An 18965-nucleotide genomic window follows, 5' to 3' on the forward strand; every position below is an offset into this window, starting at 1 on the left:
TTTTGACGGTATGGTAACATCAGGAATAAAAAGACTTAAAGTCGTCCTGAAGCAACCAATGTCTCTTTGACCCAGGCCTGATCAAACCAAACAAAAATGAAATCATAAAATAAAAGCAAAACCAGGATTTGTACTAAATTCAGAAGAGAGTTAAATTTTGCTTCAACATGGACATTGCATTCTTTCAGGGTTCTGAAACACATGGCATCTAGATTAGTGAGCACTCTTCAAAAATACAGACACCGGGCATTTCCTGAACGTTACTGTCAAATGATTACTGCTTCAGTCTGTCTGGGGCGGGATCCAGAAACTTGCATTTCATGAACCCCACCACATGACTGTGAAGTGGTGTAGCTGGCTGACCACACTTTGAGAAGAACTAAAGATTGTGGCAGTAACTTTAAGTAGAGGATAGAGTAACTATGATAATTTTCTTTTAGGTCTTTTTTAAAATATTTTATTTATTTGAGAGGGAGCATGCATGAGAGAGAGCACAAGCAGGGGAGCAGCAGGGGGAGAGGAAGAAGCACACACACCACCACCTCCACCCCCCCCAAGGACTCTCTGCAATGATTTCCTGGCACAGCTGCACATTCATCGTGGGACTTCTGAGTCCTGCCCCCTTTAGAGAGATAAAGAGTTCATGTAATTCCTCCTAATGTTGCTTCTCTTGTTCCTGTATTTGGCAAATTTGTATGTTTAGTATGTGTGTGTGTGTATGAGAAGGAGCTAATATTTACGGACTTTCTCCTAAACACTAAATAGATTTAAGTGAGGTTATTTTATTTCATCCTTACCATTCATTACCCAGGGATTTGAATTAAGACCAGTCTTGCCTATTCATTAATCTAGCAAAAGAGCAAAGATTGGCAAAACAGACTGTTTTTGGACTCCATCTTCCATGGGTATCCTTTAAGGGGAGCCCAACGTGGGAGCCCAACCCCAGGATCCTGGGATCATGACCTGAGCCACACGCAGATGCTTAACCAGCTGAGCCACTGAGTGCCCCTCTTTTAATTCTTTAAAGGCAAAATATATGTGAAATAAAACTGTCGACCAAAATAGGTCACCTTTCATTTTTCCTGTATTTGGAGCATCTGAAATCTCCGGGACCAGCCTGCCAAGAAAACAATGCTGTTCAATTCTGAGTGAAAAGTTCCTGTAGATGTTCTCCTAGATCAGTGAGCCCTCCCTGATTCCAGTGGGCATCCGGGTAGGAAAGAGAAAATGCCTTGTGGTTTTAATCATCCTTATGAAATCCCTTAAATATACCTTCCTCTAAAAGTTTTCCTAATGCCACCAGATTTGTTTTAATGCCCTGAGGTGGCTTCAGGGTGTCCTGTTCTCTGCCCTGTAAATGCCCCAAGTCAATTTGAATCATAGTACAGAAAGCTTTTCAGGACAGGAACTCTCTCTTCCTCTTCAAAAATGCACTCTCCACTCCGCACAGAGGAAGTGCTCAGTAAATACTCCTCATCTGGCCAGTGCCTCTCACCACACACACCAAAAGTTGGTAATGATGGAAACTAAGAGAAGTGTTGCCACACGACCACAGTCTTTTCTTAAGCTCCTGGTCAGTGGCACACATGGCAAGAGGGCTTCATTGGGGTTATCATTGCCATTATCATGGGATCACACATTCAATTTATAAGCTCACAGCTTTGGCTTTTAATTTTTAATTTTTAATTTCAGGAACTTGCTTTCACTTTTTGGCATAGTCTGATAAATCTGTAAACACACAGGAACTTTCCGAGGTAAAGGGAGATGGATTCACCATTATTATAGAATCTCTATTTACCTGGGAAATAAACTTCAAATTTAAATAGTGGGTTTTTTTTTTTTAAATGGATGCACTCAGAATTCAACACTTAGTAACTTAATATTCTATAAAATGCTATTTTTAATTCTCAGTTTTAGTTTTTGAATTGTGGATAAAGCCTTTCTTACATTCAGAATTACGAAACACTGAATGTTTTAATAAGAATCAGCTCTGAGGGTCACTTAGATTTCTAAAGGTCCCCTTCACCACCAGAAAGAAAGCTATACCACAACCTCCTGTTGCCCTCACTTCCATTTCTAAATGAACAAAAAGCAAACATTTACCTCAGAAGACAGTGTCCTAATTATCCAATGAGACATAACCCACTGCCTTGCACTACTTCTCTATATCCTCAACGTGTATGTAGGTCTGTGCATGTCACATACTTCAGTCAAAGATGAACTGCTTCTTTCCCGGCCACTTTAGTGTCCCATGCAGTGTCTACGGGTTCTAATGACATTCATTTCTGCTTACTGAGGTCTCCCCCTCCACAAACAGGACACCGTTTTGTTTTAGCTTTGGTGGCTGACATGGCCAGCACACCGAATGTCACAATCTCTCCCTTTCCCTTGACAATTATCATCTCAAACCACTGTGCAAGACACGGGGACTCACAAAATACGAAAATAAGGAAAATGTACTCCATTCACCTCAGAGAGAAAAAAGAGAAAGAGCTTTAGCCTGTTAAACAGCATTTCCTTTGAATTTCATTTTCCTTCCTGAGCTAAGCTATTAGATGTGTGGACACAAACAGGATTGCTTTGAAGTTAACAGGAGGCCCACCCTGAAAGAAGGAAGACAGCCATTATCACACATTTTAGGTGTTGGACAAATATAGTCCTGGGATTGTAAATATATTCTGCAATTATAGGACATGAAACATTCTTCTTTCTTCTTTCACCTTATTTAGAAAGAGTATTCTTCTCTGGAAAGAGTTGTCTTAGATTTTCTCTTTCCAGTTCTCTAACTTCCCTATGTATTTATGTTTTGAATAAAAGGAAAAGATCCCATCAGTAGAAATGAACAGTTCTCATCAAGCAAAAATGTGACCACAATGATCCCTGAAGGGCTTTGGATACCTCAAGGTAGAGAAGCAATGGAGGGGGGTGTGCATCCCCACAATGGAGGGGGTGTGAGGCTATATTTACTCTATGGTGGCAGTTGTTTTATCCCTGGGCAAGCCATTCAAAGCTCAGATTTCCTACATTCATAATGAAATTCTAATAATATCTCTTCCAATGTTTGTTGTCATGTTAAATAAGATGGGGTGTATGGATATGTTCTTAGTGAATCATCAAGGCCCATTGAAATAGAAACTTCTGTTATTTTCTCCTGTTACTGACATGTGTTCTAAGCATTTCTTGCTCACTTGAGAAATCAAGTATCAATATGGAAAGAAAAAGTCTGTTAAACTTTCTTAGCAGCTGGTGATAGAAGCATTCCTGTGTGTGTTTGTGTGTGTGTGTGTGTGTGTTGGGAATTGGATGGCACAAATTCACTGCTGGAGACACAAAGGTAAAGGCCAGGCTCAGACTCCTGTTGGTCAGAGGCTCTGAAAGTATCTAGGAAACCTCACCAAGGAAAGAAAACGAATAAGCTCTAGAAGAAACTCCTTAGGTATCTAGTCACCTTGACCCCAAATCGATTAAAAACTGTAGGGACTAAAGAAACTTGCAAACAACCCACTTGTCTTTATAATATCAAGACTAAGAACATGTTTTCTCTTTAAATTTTAATCATGCATGCATTCTAGGAGGTTGCATTTTTTTTAGCTATTAAAAATACATACGTTTCTGCCACATTAAAGGGGAACGGAGGCTTGTGTGTTCTATTATTAATTATGTGTCGGAAATGAAATTCTGGTCAGTCTTTGCAAACACACACTCCAAAACAACGGATCTGTCATGTGAGTGAGGCCCTTGTGGGCCTGTTCCTGTTACTATGACTCAGTGTGCACTTACTTTTGAGGTCCAAGTTCCTGGCTCCTGCGGTGATTTGTGTTGTGATTTTCGTATCAATCTTGACAGTGTGGAGATTGCTGGTGTCCCTTGATATCATCACATTGTGCCACTGATTGTCATTGAGAGGTTTATTTGAGCTCCCTTTGATGAGGTTAGCACCATTTCCCAAATCAAACACATAATGTAAGTACCTGGGAAAAAAGTAAAGGTTGAGAAAGTGCCATCACTTTTTGAATTTTTGATGGAGTCCAACTAAATATTACAAATGGAGATCTTTTTTTCATGTGGTTCCATCCTTGATAGTTGTCTGAGAGTGAGTTGTACAGAGGATCAGTTAACAAGAAAGTAAGAAACACTCTAATTTTAGCACAGAGGATTACTCATTATCTGCGTTACAGTAAATAGTGAAAATTATTTTTAACATCCTGGTCTACATCCCACTTTATGACACTGGCAGGTAAATACCTTTCACTACTCACTCCCTATCCCCACCAAACCCTCCGTTTTCTGCCAGTTTCTTGCACCTGCTTTCCCTTAGTCTTGAATGCCTGTTTCTTATGTGGGAAATGTGCACTCATCCTTCAAGACTCAGTTCAGATATCCACTCCCTGCCTCATACACTTTCTTAATTTCCCTAAAGAGTCTCCTGAACCTTTGAACATGATCATCTGAGGAAACTTTTCATAATGTTTTTCTGTTATATTTATGTGTTCGCCTGTTTTAGTGCCTGGTACATTCTCCAGCCCATTGTAGATATGCTCACTTAATATTCACTGATTGGATGAATGCATACCCAAATCAATTACAATACATCAAAATTTCCTCACTGTTTCAAGGAAATTTTACAGAAACCTTTACTTCTAAATTTTTCAAGGAAGTATGATGTAGAACTAAGTTTGAGTTAAATGGGATTTCTTGGAATTAAAGTAATCTGATTACTTAATATTAGATATTTAATTTGCACATATTTCTATACATTTGTAGAAACCTTTTGTAGAATTATAGTGCGCATAGTAAGAAACCCACATCTGAAGTGTATGATTCATGGAATGCTTATCGTAATTAGAACTTGGTATTACTTGTACTTTATATATGAAAATGTAGGTATCGAAAAGTCTACTGATTTCCTATTAACTTTATAAAGATAAGAAGTGATTTGAACAAATACATTATTTAAGCCATTTCCCCACACCCCTGCCCACTACCTTAGAAGCCAACACATCTGTTCAATGTAGATTTTTGGATATTGAGGTCCATTTTGCAAATATGTATTTATTTGTCATTGAACTGACATATACTCACCCTTTAACTAATTCGACCACAATAAAGTCATTTCCATCCCCACTATTATATAGAATCAGTCCATCTAGGGATGTTGTCTTGAACTGGAAAAAAAGATGCATAGAAGTGTAGGCTTGCAATGTAGCTAAGGCAACATAGCTCGATTTGGTCTTGAAGGTGACAGGGTCTGCTATGATGTTCCTGAAGCCAAATCTGGCGTTAAGCTCACAGTAATCTATATCACCATTTTTACACAAGTCAATGTATGCCATTCCATTAAATGTCAGGCTCTGCAGATGTCCAATGAAGTTGGAGGGGACAGAAGACAGATACCGACGTTCTGTGATGATGCCAGTCTCTATGTTATGGAACTCCAGCCTTGTGTGATCGCCTGCCATTTGACCTGAAAGGGAAGAGAATGTATTATCATTATTATTATTTTTTGTATCTGAAAGAAACTCCCAAATATAGATTTCCATGAGAAACATCACATTTTAAAATGCAAGGATTCAAATACCCTTTGACATTCAGTTACGTATAGTAAAAACATGGCAATGATATATTAAAGGATGAGGCTGGATACTTAATAAGACTTCCGTAGGTCAGGTTGTAATCTCTGTCCAAATTATAGCCTTAACAAAAATCACCTTCATTAGGCAAAGTTGCAGAATTTTTTAAGTAGGAGAAAGAAACAAAGGAAGCAAGAAATGGGGCGGGGGGGGGGGGCGAGAAAGAAAGGACAGGAGGGAGAGAGGGAAGAAGGAAGGACGGAAAAGAGAGGGAAGAATTACGAGCAATGATTGTTCTAAATAATTCCATCAGCAAGTGGTACATCCCAGCTTGGTGATTATGTGCTTTTCTTTATATATAAGGAAATGTTCTTCATGAAAAAAAAAAAAAAAAAGACTATGTTTTCCTATACCCAAGAGAAAAAACGAAGGGGTGCTAACTATTCTTCCAACAACCAACAACGAAAATGTGTCTAAAGTTAAATATGCACTTTCACCTTCCCTCTTCTGTGCTGGACGATTCTCACAGTCTTTGCTAGAACTAGCCTCCCAGACACTGGAGAGTTTCTGCTGATCTCTTCTGAACCCATGCCATTTTCCTTGCACTTATGCTTTGGATGCCTGAAATGGGCCCACTACACTAAATCAAGACATGCTCAGCTTTGAGAATATGAGTAAAATTAGCCCACATTACCATAAAACACAATCTTTTTTTAAACACCCAAGAATGAAGTTGGGTTGAAGATGTATTTGATTGACTTTTCAACTCAGCCCTCATGCCTCTGCATCCCACCAAACTCCTCTGTCAAACCCATGAAAGTCCAACCTCATCCCATCTTTACCTCTGAGATGATTACTGTACCCATCTATTCTACTGAAGGTAAAATAAATAAAGATGTGAACCTGTTTCCCAGGGTGCAACATAAAGTACTCTTATCAATGCTAGTGATTCACTCCCAGCATCTTGTTCTTGTCTAATCAAACTGTCATTTGCTTTCTTCTGAAACTCAAAAAGGTTATTTAAATTGCCATCAAGTTCTTCCAGGAGCTAGCTTCACTACTCAATCTTGCATAATTGGAAAATTTATCGAGCTTACCCTATCCCATCATCCATGATATTAGTGAAAATATTAATTAGAGCCGATCTCAGGACCAGCCCTTGAAAAAAACGCACTGATCCTTCTTCCTAGGTGTAATGAAGATTGAACAACCATTTTTGTGGGCCTCCCTCAACCAGTTTGACAGATTTCCATTTCTTTAGTCAAGATAGTTAAAATATTAGATGGCACTTTGAGGAAATGCCAGTAAGTGAATTATAAAAGGCATGCTTTTTCTTGTGCGAGAAAAATTGTCTACATACATAATTGATTTTGATGCTTATAAACTCATTGGTGTAAAAAACTCTCCCCTGAGCTGTACTTAATTCCACTTAATTTCCACACCTCTTTACTAGTCCTTGATCCTGGTAACAGCATTGCTGCCATCCCTCGACATGTTCTCTTTTCAGCTATTCTTTTTCTGATTCTGTCTCTACAAACTCTTTTTAATAGAAGAAAAATGACTGTAAATAATTGTCTCTCCCTCCCTTCCTCCTCATGATGCCTCCTTCTTGTCTGCCTGATGTAAAAATACTATTAAATCCCTCACATTTCTAGTTTCTTGTATGACATCATTTCTCTCTCCTTCTCCAGTTCTTTTGTTCAATGACCTCAATACTATTCTGTGGGGAACTACTGCGTTGTTAGCAAATAAAGTGCGCCTTTAATAATTTTCAAACATCACACAAGAAACATTGAATTAATGAGGTATATAGTAGGAAGAATATAAAAAGTTGAAAAAAATATCTTGGACTTTTATACTTCCTTGTGTTGATTTTTATTTTTTTTCATTATATTAAAATTTGAGCCTTAACTCAATGAACCCATCCCAAGCCTGAAACTGTCATGTTTTTTTCTTTAAAAGCTCCATTAGTGAACCAACAGATAATAAGGAAATACCACCCTCCAACCCCTCTCCCTCAAATTTCAAATACTTAAAATTAAATATTATCTCAACTGTCAAGTTCTTGATAGCTCTGAAATAGGGAAGCACATTTTGTTTAGCAGGACTGAGAAGTTTAGTGGTAAAAATAACAAGTAATGTCTGTTTCCTTTACTCAAAGGAATATAATATGTATGCAGAGCATAAATAATAAAAAGGTAGTAAAACAGTTTGGGAGCAACCATGGCCCAGTTACAAGAAAAATCATTATGGCCCATGTTCAAGAGTCTATTCTTTCTCTAATAAGCATATATAAATCGCATTGACAGTAATGGCAGATATGCTTGCTCGCAGGGGAGAATTAGCACCTAAAAGCCATTATCCACTGACTAAGAAGACATTAACTGCAGCCTTCTAAACATTCTTTTTTCCCCTCAGAATTTATTCCAGAGTTTAATCCTCTGGCAGTAATGTAGCCACGTCTACTATTAGACACATATATTGATTATGAAAAAAAAAAAGACACTGAAGGAGAAAAATTTTTTAAGGTTCTAAGCATTTAGAAATATTGTATCTTCTGTAGAGATTGGATGAAAAGATTGTAGCAAAATACCTCTAAAATATGGGTATACCAGACTGACAATCATCTCCAATGAGAAACCATCACCTGGATGGTGTGTTTGCACAGAAACCTAACTATGCTAATCAAATCTTTATATCCAAACAGATATAATAATATCAGCTGTTTTATGTTTAGTTTTGTTCAGAGTCAGGTTAAATTTCTGTTGCAGAAAAAAATAACCCCAAGCCCTACATCAACTGGTTAATTCACTTAAATTTATTAAGTATGTGGTATATGTATACGTGTGTCAGGTGCTATGCTAGGTAATGAAGAAAGAGTATTGGGAGGAGCAGACTTGGCTCCTGTTTTCACAGACCTCATGGTTTATTAGGGAAAGGCAGACAAAAAGAGGTAAGGAAATAATAAAATATATAGTGACAAAACAAAAAAAATAGTTATGAATTCGATAAACAGGGAGTTGTGTTGCTAAGTATGGGATGGGGGCCTGAGTTGATATTTAAGCTAAATTTGAAGGATTAAAAAGAGAAAGACATGCTAAGAACTGGAGAAGCGGAATGGGGAGGTGAATTCCAGGAAGAAGAAACAGATGAGGTGAAGATAGGCTCTCAGGTGTAAAAGACCTAGAAAGTGTGGCTGGAGATTCAGGAGTAAGTGAAATTAGTGGCTCACCTGAGATGGGAAGCAGAGCTATCACGGGTCAGATATCACACACAGCACCTCCTGATTATATTCATAGGTGGTTGGAAAGTTTTAGGCAGGTAGAAACCACGGGTCAGTGTCTGTGTGTTCAATCTCTCTGACATAGGTATGGTAAATTTGAGACAATCTGAAGTAGGGTGGTTACAGCAGAAATGGGGGGAAAAAAGATGTATGAAATGAGATAATTTTGCAGATAGAATCTGCAGGATTTACAAATAAGGTGTAGATGATGGAGAAGAGGGAAATTATAAGCAGAAAGAGTTAGGGGTCCCCAGCAAAAGAAAAATGAAACAGCTTTCATGACACTAGAGAGAAGTCGTTTAGCTCTACTTGCCCAAACACACTTCTGGCAGAACGTCCTAGAAGGTGTCAGAATTACAAAGAAATGCAAAAGCCCTCAGTAGAGGGAATAAAAATTTCAAGGGAAAAAAAAGGAATGCAAAAACTAATAGTCTCCCAGGTCTGGAAACAGCCTAACCATATCAGAGATAATAAATCAGTGTTAAAAACTCGCAGTGCTATTTCAAAGGCAAGCACTTATCTGAGATAAGGACCCAAGACCCTATCCAGTATATACCAATTCTGGAGCCTGCCCATAGCCCCTTCCTTTGTCCAGCAGTTACCTCTGCCTCATTATAATGCCACAGTCTCCACGCAAGGAGGAGCACAAGCTTCATTACCATAACTGCCGATGCAGGTGTAGGCATGTTTTCTAAGTACACCTGAGCAAGCCTTTACCTGTGATGACAGAGTTCTCCTTTTTGAATATTCTCCATAACCCTAAATAGGAGGAACACCTCTCCTCCTGTTTGGGGAGTCACAGGTTTGGAAGTTATTCCTCGTGATCTCCTTCTTTGCTGCAAATACAGTTTCCTTTGTGTGACAACTCTAGGTGGTGCAGTTGCCATCTGTAAGTCACCAAGGAGTGAACTCCAAGACAGGATGATGATGCCCAGCCTGCTGGCTTGAGTCACTGAACTTATGGTAAATATCGTTCAATGAAAGACACGCTAACATACACACACATGCAAAACACATAGTTCCAGATTTTTTAGACTAACTGATGAGTTGAAACCCAAGGGATCCCTATTGAGGGATTCCCATATAGCCTGTAGAACTTCCCTGTACAAGTCCTAGGGAGCTTCTCCCTTCTTAAGTTTCTTTGCTGGCAACTGCAGCCCTCATCATCCTAGGTGAAGTACAGACATTCCGGAGAATGAATGGCCTATGTACTGTCCCGTTTTCAATATGTATTTGACTCTAATTTAAGATGAAGTCAAATGTAGGAAAAAAAAAAATACACGAAGAGTTTCTAGTTCTTTCCCATAACTTTTTTTTTTTTTTCTGTTTAGTGATTCCTGACTTGCTGTAAAATTTAATAAAAAAGCCCAAACCCCAAGAATAAACAAACAAACAAAAAGACACAAAAGGGATCCCTGGGTGGCGCAGCGGTTTGGCGCCTGCCTTTGGCCCAGGGTGTGATCCTGGAGACCCGGGATCGAATCCCACATCGGGCCCCCGGTGCATGGAGCCTGCTTCTCCCTCTGCCTGTGTCTCTGCCTCTCTCTCTCTCTCTGTGACTATCATAAATAAATAAAAATTAAAAAAAAAAAAAAGACACAAAAAACCCATTGCTTTCCTGATTGGCTTCATGTGGCCACTAAAGTGTTTGAAAAAAATTCCATTTCTAAATTTAAGCCTCAGTGGCAAGTTTCCATTGCCCACTTTGGAAACATTTTTCCATGCTATATGAATCAAAGCTTTCTTATTCTTATGAATTGTTGGCTTTTGTGAGATCGCTCACAAAACATAATCCCCCAATATGAATCACCTTGATGAAACTTCACCAAGTAAAGGTAAATTAATGTGAAAATAAAATTGCCCTTAGCTCTGTGCAGCAAGATGCTGGGAGCGGGGGAACAAAAGAAAAGTGAGGTGGAATACACGGGGTTCAGGATGCATAATTTGGATAATTCATCAATATTTACTTGGTTTATATTCCCATTCATCTTTAAACTCTAAGAAAGAACATGCTCATTTTTACTACTGAAGAAAAATATCGACTCCTACAGAGCAGAGGATAAAATCAAATTTCTGCTCTAAAGCCTTGGGCAATTTTGAGAAAGAGTAGATGGCAAGCTAATTTACTGAAATACTAGTTTATATTTTGTTCTTCCTTCAAAAAGCTAGCCAAGTTATTTTGCCTCTGAGGGTTTTTCTTGGCAGAAAGTGGAAGCTGCTGGAAAACAATGCCTTCTCCAATCTTGGGAAGGCCTGATTTGCAAGGTTTCTCTAGAAAGGAAAAAGCAGCAGAGAAGATAAAAGAATGCATGTAAAGGCTGACCAGAGATAATGGGATTGCCACTGATTAGGAGAGAGGAGAGAGAATTTGGTGGGATTTAGAAGTGCTGAGTTCCAGCATCCTGCTCTGCTCAGGGTCCAGCGTTGAGAGAGAATCGGTGAAGTACACATAAGGAGACTGGACCTGGATTGCAGCCCACAGATCCTGGCAGGAGTTGACAAAGATCCATTCTCCCACTTACCAGGGGAGCAACAGCATTCTTGTAATTCAAAGGAAAAACTTGGAAAAGTGTTTTTAGTGAGAATAAGTGCAGAGAGAAGACAAAAGACACCTCTGCCGTGATCCAAGGTGGGGAGTAGGGAGTGGAGGCAACAAAGACTATGATTAAATATCCTGTAAATCCAGAAAAAAATGCCTAAAGCCTTTCTGATTTAAATCGTGCTGATTTAAAAATGACATAAAGACAATTAAGAAATGTTCCATTCTTGCACACCTGAGTTGGTGGACCAAGACTCATATCATAGTTTTAATAATATAGGCTTGGAAAAAAAAAAAAAAAAAAACTTTTAAACAAAAGCCTTAGGATATATTTGTCTTCCAACGCTGGGAATTCTTTTTTTTTTTTTTTTTTTTAAGATTTTATTTATTCATAAGAGACAGAGAGAGAGAGAGAGAGAGAGAGGCAGAGACACAGGCAGAGGGAGGGAGAGGGCTCCTGTAGGGAGCCTGATGCAGGATTCGATCCCAGGACCCCAAGATCACAACCTAAGAGAAAGGCAGATGCTCAACCACTGAGCCCCACCCAGGTGCCCCACCAATGCTGGGAATTCTAAAAAGGATTCCTTTTCTTTCAGATCCTAAGTCTAACCTCATCAACAGCCTATGAATTCCCAATGAAGTCTTAGGTGCCAGAGTCCCAGGATGAATCAGCCAAGGATATATGAGGAACTTTGCCATAAAGAGCTAGTCCGTGCCCAGGAGGAGCACTATGGAAACCCGTGATAGTAGTTTAGGAATGATTCCTCAACAGAGTCAATTACCTTGGGAGTTCCCCATTGAATAGATGACTCATTTCTTCTTACATCTACAAGCAAACTATATCCATGTAAGTTTCTGTTAATTCTCTTCCCTTATATTATGATTGTTGGTGGCAGATAAATGCATGGCCATTTAAATAAACAAAGGAATGATGTATTCCCTGGAAGCTTAAAAAGGCAATTCACTGATGTAGAACATAGCTGAATAGCTATGTTTAGAAGTTTAGTAGAAATCTATGCAATTGAAGATATGTATCTTGAATTTTCTATGAAAATTAGATGGCAATTCATTTAGGGGCCATTTCTGGCATTTTCTGTGTTACATTGATCGTATTCACACTCTGTTCATGAGTTGTTTTTTTTTTAAGATTTTATTTATTTATTCACGAGACACACACACACAGAGGCAGAGACATAGGCAGAGGGAGAAACAGGGTCCCCTCAGGGAGCCTGATGCAAAACTAGATCCCAGGACCCTAGGGTCATGACCTGAGCCAAAGGCAGATGCTCAACCTCTGAGCCACCCAGGTGCCCCTATTCATGACTTTTTAAAATTATTTAATTTATTTATTCATGAGAGACACAGAGAGAGAGGGGGGCGGGGCACAGACACAGGCAGAGGGAGAAAGCAGGCTCCATGCAGGGAGCCTGACATGGGACTCTAACCTGGTCTCCAGGATCACACCCTAGGCCGAAGGTGGTGCTAAACTGCTAAGCCACCCATGTTCCCTTCATGACTTCTTAATTCAAAATGTGTTGTACTGATTTTTAAAAGCATGCCACTGTTGTACATATTTACAAGCATAATTACATAGGAATGGGAAGGAAAAAATAAGTTGAAATAATGCTATATTTCAAATGAATGCTATAACTACACTAAAGGAAAGGAAGGTAAGAAAAAAAGAAAAAAAAGGAGGGAGGGAAAGAAAGAAAAAACGAAACAAGCCAAATTATCATCCAAGTTACTTATAAACTCAGCATTTGATTAAATCTGTTAAGTCTTAGGCAGTGGGGAATAAGAATCACAAACTAACTGAATTTTTTTTAGTTGATTGTTAATGGTAGTGGTATGGGCAATTGCAAGTAATCCTGAAACCATGTTAGATTCATTACTGGATTGAGCAAATGAGTAACTGTGACAACACTGGGAATAAGGATCCCAGCATGGCAGAAGGAACATGGAAACACAGAATGCAAGAAGTCAAGACACAATGATGTAGATATGGAGGTACCACTGAGCTCATATTTTCTAAGATAGGTATATATGTATGTTTATATGCACTTTTTTTTTTTTTTTTTTTTTTTTTAGATTGGCATCTATTGTTTGGACAATTTGGGTTTTCTTAAAGGAGTAAAAATGTGGAGTTAGTGTCTAAGGTCACATGAGTGAGATGTTGTGAATACTTGTTGCCAGGGACAAGGACATGTGAAAACCACACGGGAATATTCTTTAGGTCAGTGTGTGTATATTTGCATATATATGCAGTCATATGCATATATACTTGAATATATTTCCTATCTTTGCTTGCTAAAAGTCAGGAGAAAAAAAACATATACTTCAGTAGCATGGAGCACACCAATCACCTAGATTTTGGTTTATAACATCATTTGTGACTAAGTGAAGACTAAAGGGCTGATTCCAGGGCTGGAGTATGGTAGGTACAAGGTGTGTCTGAAATATCCTGTCACGGCAGAAAGTAAGGAAGTGCTAAAAACAAAAAACAAAATTAAAAAAACCCTGAAAATGTTGGGGCAGGGCATGTCATAATTTAACAAAGACTAACTTTATGGGACTCACACTGGCCCAAACCAATATAATCTTAGCACCAAAATAAGTAGTTATAAACTCTTTGAAAAACAGAAACTTGTGGGTCCATACCAATAAGGAAGAAATGAAGGAAAGACAGAAGGGAAGGAGAGAGAAAGGGAAAGGAAAACAAAAGAAAAAAAAAAAAGGAAAACAAAATGGAAATAAGTGCCGACTGTAAATGTGGCACAAGCCCTGGAGGTGGAAAATAATCATTTTGTAACTACTGCAGTAAAGACTGGATCAGGAATACATCTCCAATGGATGCTAACTCTAGGGTGAACTTCTGATGAGGTACAGGATATTTCCACGGTCTTGATTTCTCCCCGTGGACAGTTTATTGGCACCAAGTGAGAACACATACTCTTCATGCAGTGGAGAAACTGGACAATGTGTTGACTAAGGGGCCAGGGACATCGTGTGCTCTCCGATGGGATACTGGAAAGAGGCCACCTCACCTATGCAGTATTTCACCCGAAAATGCAAAACCTGACTTTAATCAGGAAAAAACATCAAACACAGAATGAGTGACTTTACAGCGATAAAGGGTGGGAGGATTATGTATTTCAAAAATGTGCTGTCATGAAAGACAAAAAAAAAAAAAAAAGTCGATGGAAGTGTTTAGATGAAAGAAGGCTAAAGGGACCTGAGAACTAGATGCCATGTCTGACCCCAGGCTGCACACTCTGCTGGAGGGAAAATGCTATAAAAGACAACATTGGGTCAACAGACTAAATTGAATATGAATGAGAGAACAGATAAAATATATTGCAACTGAGCAACAGTTACTGAAGTTGGTAACTCTTTGTTATGTAAGGGGATATTATTTTTAGAAAATGCAAACTGAAGTAGCGGTTTGTATTTAATTGTTGGTTAAATGGTTATGAAAACAAAAACAAAAACAAAAACAAAAAAAAAAAAAAAAAAAAAAAAAAGGAGAGGGAGCTAGCCAGTGAGAGAAAATGTCAAAGGAAAAGGGATACAATGTTCACAATAGTAAAGATATATCAGTGTTCTTTGTACTGTTTTTATCTTTTTAAATTTTTAATTAATTTTTAAAAGATTTTATTATTTATTTAATTGAGAACGAGAGAGAGAGAGAGAGAACCCATGAGCAGGGGGAGGAGCAGAAAGGGACAAGCACTGAGCATGGAGCCTGATATGGACCTTGATCCCACGACCGCTCATGACCTGAACTAAAACCTAGAGTCAGTCGCTTGATGGACTGAGCCATCCAGGTGCCCCAGCACTATATTTATTTTTGAATGTCTCTCTTTTTTTTTTTTTTTGTAAATTTTTTTAAAAAGATTTATTCATGATGGAGAGAGAGAGAGAGAGAGAGGCAGAGACACAGGCAGAGGGAGAAGCAGGCTCCATGCAAGGAGCCTGATGTGGGACTTGATCCCGGGCCAAAGGCAGTGCCAAACCGCTGGGCCATCAGAACTGCCCCCCCCCCACTTTTTTTTTTTTTTTTTTTGTAAATTTGAAATTATTTCTAAATAAAATCTAACAAAATGTGTTACACCATACTTTTTTTTTATCCTCTCTTCATTCACTATAGTTCAGGTCTTATGACTTTACATCCTCAAGCATCTAGTACGCTGCCACAGGATTCATTCTGCTCAAAAAAAATAATCTCTCAGTTTACTCTCAAGCTTTCAATGGCCTGAAGGTCAATGAAAAATAAACACCTTAGTTGAGAGCACTGACCCATTTATTTGCCCCAAAAGGCCTTTCTAGCCCTGTTAACTACCATATGGATGCATAAAGCAAAACAAATCATCTCTGTCTACTGAACATCAGTCCGTGTAGCCTCACCAGAGCCATCCGCCCTGTCTGGAATGCTCCCCCACATACTTTTGTCACCTGCATTACCCTCTCTTTAAAGCCTAATTCAAATATGATCTATTGCTCTCAGTTATCCTTGAAACCAAAGTCCTCAACCTCTTTTCTGAACTCCAAAAACAGGAATTGCTTATGTCAACCATTCAATCCATCACCTATTACACTAGACCATCAGTTATTGTTTGAATTATAAGTGTGTGTATATCCTCATGACATGATGTTATGTCTGGGAAAATACTTGTCTTCGGATCATACACTTGTTAGGATATTAATGAATATAAACAATGAGTCAAAGCCCATGAGTCAAAAAACAAATCAGCAACAACAATATAAACAAGCCTAGATTCTCTTCTAAGTTCTAGTAACAATGGCATCTCAAAGAAACACAAGTCACTTGATCCCTTTGAACCTCAGTTTCCTCATCTATAAAATGAGGATGCATGTGTTCTGTCCACTTCATTGGACTGAGCTTTCAGACACACTTAGGGACTGACAAATGTTCCCCTGTGGTTTTCACCTGCCCCTGTCCCCGGGAGCTACATATTTACAATCTCTTTCGCACATGACCTTAAACACGAAGTTCTCTCTTCTACTCCTTTTGATAAAGCACAAATTGTCCAAACAATGGATATTAATCTACAAAAAAGATTCATTCCTCTTCTAAGAATGATTCTTGGCCAAAACTAGCTGAACTTCAGTTGACATCCCTGCCAAAGCCCTGCAAAAATTCCGTATCCCTTCCCTAAGTTCACACAGTTCCTTTAGAGCCTTCTTGTATTTGGCAATTTTGAATGAGGGCTTATGCTAACAGCTTTCTGGTTGATTTTCTTCCTCAGAGAACTAAATGATACAACACAGTAGCAGTGTCTATATGCTAATCCATGAACCAGCTGCATGAGAGTCCCCTTTAAAGAGATTTTACAGAAACAAACAAAACCCCCCAAACCTAAAACAAAACAACAAAATGAAAAAGGAAAAAAAAATTACTGGGCTTTTTTTTTTTTTTTTTTTTTTAAATTACTGGGCTTTTGCTAGACTTTCTGGGATGTTGGATCAGGAACTGGTTCTTTTAAAGCTCTTCAGGTAATTCTGAAATTAAGTTGCACCCACATGTAGAAAAAAGTTTTGGAAAGCCATAAAGCACTATTAGAATGTAACATAGTAAAGAGAGCTTTAAGTTGATAGTTTGCTTTATTTGAACTCAGAAATAATTCTCTCAAAAGTTAAAATCCCACACATGCTATTTCCATATTGATAGAATCAATGATCTCTGATCATGGGAACCCCTCAGGACTGAATGTAGGACACACTTCTCCGCTGCACAAGGACTGTCTTGTGCCTTATACTAAAATAATTAAGAATTTTAGGGATGTTCTCTTAAAAAGAAAAAGAGTTAATATCCCAGCGGGTCATGTACTTGGAGTTATTTTCAGCAGAGAGAACAAAGGTGCACCAATTCCTCTTTCATTTGGTTTCCCTAAGTCTCCGGGGTGGATTTTACATGGCTCACCTCAGTTAGGAATCCACATATCAGGGATTGAACTTGACATCCTTAATATTAGAGTTTAACCAACTGAGGCAAATGGCTAGAAATGATCTATTACAGCTTATAAAAGTGGTTCACCCAACAGAATGCCAGCATATCAATTTACCTAGATACTAAAAAGTATAGCTTGCTGCTGTTTATGGCCAAAAATATATTTCAAAAAAAACAAAGAAATTGAAGAGAAATTGGCATGTAAACAATGACTTCAATATTTTAGGAGACCCTAAGATATCCATCAAGCCACAGCACTGAAACATATAACATTTTCTTGAATTATTGAACAGGAAAGAACATGACGTGAAAATATTCCTCATTTGAGAGAAAAAAACATTGAACATACTGCTTATTAAGTGGCATTGTTGCTGGAAAAATTGGAGCGGAAAATGAACTGTGTATAACAGCTTCAAGCTGTGTGGCTGGTTTCCAGTTACCTGTAAGAAATGGAAAAGCTAAAGCTTCAACAAAAGAAAAGGAAATGGAAACAGGGGGATTTACCTGTCATGGCCTGTTGGTCATCCACGGTTAACTTTAAACTTTTTCCTCGACGGACCACACGCACTGTGTGCCATTCGTTATCATTGAGGTTATAGCCAGCAAAAAGGGTCTCGGGACCTTTGCCTGTAGAATATGCCAAACAGTCATTATGGACACTCAGAATCAGTCGAGCAAATGAACCTCACAGAGAGTGAGAGAAAGAGACAAAGTAAGGGGTGGGGGAGCACGGGAGAAGGAGGAGAGACAAGAGAAAAATGAGAGAGAGGTGAGAGAGAGAGAGGAGGAAGAGACTGGCTGGATCAATTTTCAAGCCCATTAGAGTCAGAGCAAGCAAGGAAAATGACAAGTTAACAGACATTCAGGTGTGACACTTTAAGAAGAACCTTTAACATTATGCATTGATCAAAGACACGTGAATGAACCTTGTTGTCATAAATAGGCACAGTCAATATAGCATTGGGAAGCCTCCCAAATTTACACATACTTGGTTGTTGTTGTTATTTTTCGTAATGAATTCTCTGATATTTGCAGTTCTGGCTTTCTTACTAATGAAGCAGATAGCAGTGCTGTAGCCTCTGACTTTGGGGAGAGAGCTGACCATAAGTAATTAGCTAAGCATCTTCAGCTGGAGCAACTGGCTGATTAGATTCTGGTGAGGAGACTGTGCTGAGTACTGCACTGTGTGATAGCTGTTCTTCACTGTTACCCCATGTATCTCCAATGTTCACCAAATTCTTAAATTTATGGAATGTTGCATCTAAAAACTAAGTCTAGTGGAGTGAGTTTAGGTAAAAGTATGGACTCTTAGAAAATGAAAAGAGAGAGAGAGAGGTCACAGCCAATAAAGGTCCATGTGTTGGGTGAGAAGGAAAAAAGAAAAGTGAGACTGAACAGCTCTAGAGGGCAAGGATTTCCAACTGAGGACAATAAGAAAAAAGGCAAGAAATGTAGTCACCTGGGAAAGTAACTGCCAGTGAATCTATGTAAATCCATGTACATTGGCTAAGGACAGACAAATTATTTCAGAAAGTTGTTTTGTGGAAATCAATGAAATGACACATTAGAAAAATATCCCTCCTCTTCTACTTAAAAACAAAGCAA

At 38.6% G+C, this 18965-nt stretch overlaps 1 protein-coding gene across 1 annotated transcript in view; it reads right to left on the reverse strand.

Moving 5' to 3' along the window:
• The window catches only part of NRXN1 (neurexin 1), a 1110090-nt gene that overhangs the window by 569149 nt on the left and 521976 nt on the right, over positions 1–18965 (reverse strand). The window contains 3 exon segments of the mRNA XM_038551252.1: positions 3781–3971; positions 5083–5464; positions 17865–17987. Coding sequence (XP_038407180.1) covers positions 3781–3971; positions 5083–5464; positions 17865–17987 — 696 coding nt within the window.

Source organism: Canis lupus, chromosome 10, assembly GCF_011100685.1.
Source record: "Canis lupus familiaris isolate Mischka breed German Shepherd chromosome 10, alternate assembly UU_Cfam_GSD_1.0, whole genome shotgun sequence".
Classification (NCBI taxonomy): Eukaryota; Metazoa; Chordata; class Mammalia; order Carnivora; family Canidae; genus Canis; species Canis lupus.